This window comes from Poecilia formosa, unplaced genomic scaffold (genome assembly GCF_000485575.1).
Source record: "Poecilia formosa unplaced genomic scaffold, Poecilia_formosa-5.1.2 Scaffold74, whole genome shotgun sequence".
Lineage (NCBI taxonomy): Eukaryota > Metazoa > Chordata > Actinopteri > Cyprinodontiformes > Poeciliidae > Poecilia > Poecilia formosa.
This window is the reverse complement of record NW_006800013.1, coordinates 384,865-387,788: the sequence shown is the minus strand read 5'-3', so window position 1 is coordinate 387,788 and position 2,924 is coordinate 384,865. Positions and strand designations below refer to the sequence as shown.

General features: G+C 35.8%; 1 protein-coding gene across 1 annotated transcript in view; it reads right to left on the bottom strand.

Annotated features, from left to right (window-relative positions):
• Positions 1 to 692: 692 nt before the first annotated feature.
• LOC103140699 (post-GPI attachment to proteins factor 2-like) overlaps positions 693 to 2,924 on the bottom strand; it is a 19,722-nt gene continuing 17,490 nt past the window's right edge. Inside the window, exons 3-6 of the mRNA XM_007555948.2 lie at positions 2,517 to 2,766; positions 2,236 to 2,342; positions 2,034 to 2,142; positions 693 to 1,728 (exon numbers count right to left, since the gene is read on the bottom strand). Of these exons, the coding sequence (XP_007556010.1) occupies positions 1,598 to 1,728; positions 2,034 to 2,142; positions 2,236 to 2,342; positions 2,517 to 2,766 (597 nt within the window). The 3' untranslated portion in view covers positions 693 to 1,597. The remainder of the gene's footprint in view (positions 1,729 to 2,033; positions 2,143 to 2,235; positions 2,343 to 2,516; positions 2,767 to 2,924) is intronic.

Sequence of the window (2,924 nt, the reverse complement as noted above, 5' to 3'; positions counted from 1 at the left end):
TTTTTTATATATATATATATATCTCAAAAACAGATAATTCAATAATTTGTTACTATGGTGGAATTATTTAAACATGCAATATTACGTTCAAATTTTTACTACTTGTTGAGCAAGATCAGATTGAAGGTTTTCAAGTGGCCAAGATCAATTTTATTTATTTTAAATTATTTTTTAAATTTCCTGCTGAATTGTTTGGATCCTGCTTTTACTAATCTGCATTTCTTCTGGTCGTGGAAATAACCTACATTTTTATTGTTTCTAGGTGAAAACTTTGACATTAGTGTTAGCAAAGTTGTGCAACAGTGCCCTTTAAACAGGATCGAGAGTTTGAGTTTGTTATGCAAATATTACGAGAACTGTGTAGAACGAATAAATGCAGAGATGAACGGATCGGTAGACTGACAGATTAGATAAACACAGCGGTATCAAATTCAGTCCTTTACAGCCCGTGGATTAATGGAGAAACAACATAAATGGACGGATGCGCAGAGTTGGATGTAATGGTGTGGGAGATATAACTCCACAGAAAACATCTGTGACCTACAATCATGTTCAGAGACAGTGAGCCATCTAGTGGACACAATGAAGCATTGCAGAACCCTTCAAGCGAATGATTTCTCTACTACAGCAATTATTTTAAATTCCCAATTTTCCAATTCATAGGGGAAAATAATGAAAAGGCTCCTATATTCTTAAACATTTTAATATATGGGATCTTGTTTAATTCATGGAGTCCGACAAAACCACTGTAGTTTTTTTATTCTAAATATAAATGAATAAACTCTGGAAAATATTGAAACATAATTTTTTTTAGATCTCTTTAAAAAGAGTTTCTTATAAGAATAAGCAGATTGTTAAGGGGGTGAGTGTGGCACATTTGACGCAGCATAATGTAATATGCAATACATGTACTGTTATTTTAAACAAGCATCACTGTTAGTGTTGCATTCCACAGAGAAAGGTGCTCCTCCGTAGCGAATACTTTATTGACAAAACGTAACGTAAAAGGTTCAAATGACAGATAACATCTGACTTTTGTCATCTATGGCAATCTGGAGGTATGTGCCATTTAATTGGCGATCAACGAAAGTAAGTTTATTTTTGAGCAGAGAAACTAATATTATTTTGGGTGTAAATGCTCATTATAAAACACAACTGGAACACCTCTCCCAGGTCTCAACAACAATATGAATAATATATTTGGTGAAAGATATAAAATCTGTGTTTGAAGCAATTACTTCTCGGGATGTATTCAGATTACTAAAACACATCTACTGTACTTTGGCAGACATACAGTACTTGCTGTACTTGCTGTGCTTGATGCCAAAGTAAAATTTCACATCACCTAAAATAATGTGTGAAATTGAAGGCAACCATAAGAAACATTTGAACAAAAGCTGTCTCTCCATCCATCATGTATATATGTGTGTATCATCTGTTTGCACTTGACTGACATTAACACACTTTAAGCTCTTAAGAATAGTCCTTATGAAAAAATGTGGAAAAGCCCATCCCAATCTTCTTCAACTGGATCGCTGCTGTCTTCATCATGTGGGTTAGTGCCGGCACATTTATCATGCTCATCTTTAGGTTCTAGTCAGAAGTCTTTATCCTCAAAGGAGGAAATGACCACAACCTCCCGACTCTTGAAATCCCACACTGCTGTCAGATGGAAGGCCATATTGGAGAAGACGACAAGGTACTCAAACAGCGCAAAAAAGGTGTAACCTGTAAAAAACACAAATATCACACATGCATGTGTTGGCCAGCATTTTACACTGCTTATAACACAGACAAAAAATATCCATCACTATTTTTGTCTCATTACAAGTTGAAATCACATATCCATGCCACACGTTTCCTATTTTTATTTGTTGAAATAGTTTTAAAACATGTTTAATTTCTATTTCCACTAGTAATCATCACTTCTTTGTGGTGTTTATGCAAAACCTTAGGTTTATATCTTGTGTGAATTTTGTCAACTTTTGTGTCAGCGTTTTAAAATATCAAACATAACACAAGGTAAAACTTACTTCCTGATTCACAGTACATGTTGTGTTTCCAGTAGAAGAATCCAGCAAAAGCACAGAAGCAAACATTGAGGAGTAAGAAGCGAACCTTCCAGTGATGAGACTTGGCATCCTTTAAGAAAAAAAAAAAAACAAGGCTCAAATGCTGCAGTTAAAGTAGATAGATTTAATAGAATTGTGGTGTTTTATATTTACTATTCTTTACCTCGGGACTCAATGAATACTTTTTAATTGATCTCCACAAACGGCAGGTTATCAGCATGTAGATAAGCGAACTCACAATGAAGAGGACGAAACCTTCCTTATGCACAACTGAACAGGGAGGAAGGAGAAATCATGTTCAGAAACAGGCATCAAAATATTCAACATGATGATTCAGTAACAAAATAAAATTGCTAAATTAGTAAAGAAATGTATGAATGAAGACTCCACCATCCAAAAAATAAAAAACCCTGATACATGTCTTATGGTAACTGGATCACTCACAGTATGTCTCATTAGATGACACATATGTAAGAAGCAGCAGGCCCAGGTTCTCAAAAATGGAAAAGGTCAAGTTCAAGCAGCTGAGTGCGCTCTCGGAGGACCTGGCAGCAAAGCGGGACTTGTAGAACCTGAAGTAGGTAAAGGCCACCAGAAGCCTCGGAGCAGAGTGCAGTCCGATGCAGAACCGCCATATGTGGCACTCAGGACTGAGGCTGATAGAGGCACTGATGGATGGCAGGTAGTTGGGCACCTAAAGACAAAGAAGGAGGAATGTATTCTATTTTTTCACACAGGTGCAGAATGTGACAAGTAAAACTAAATAAAATATAATAATAATAAGAAGAAGAAGAAGAAGAAGAAGAAGAAGAAGAAGAAGAAGAAGAAGAAGAAGAAGAAGAAGAAGAAGAA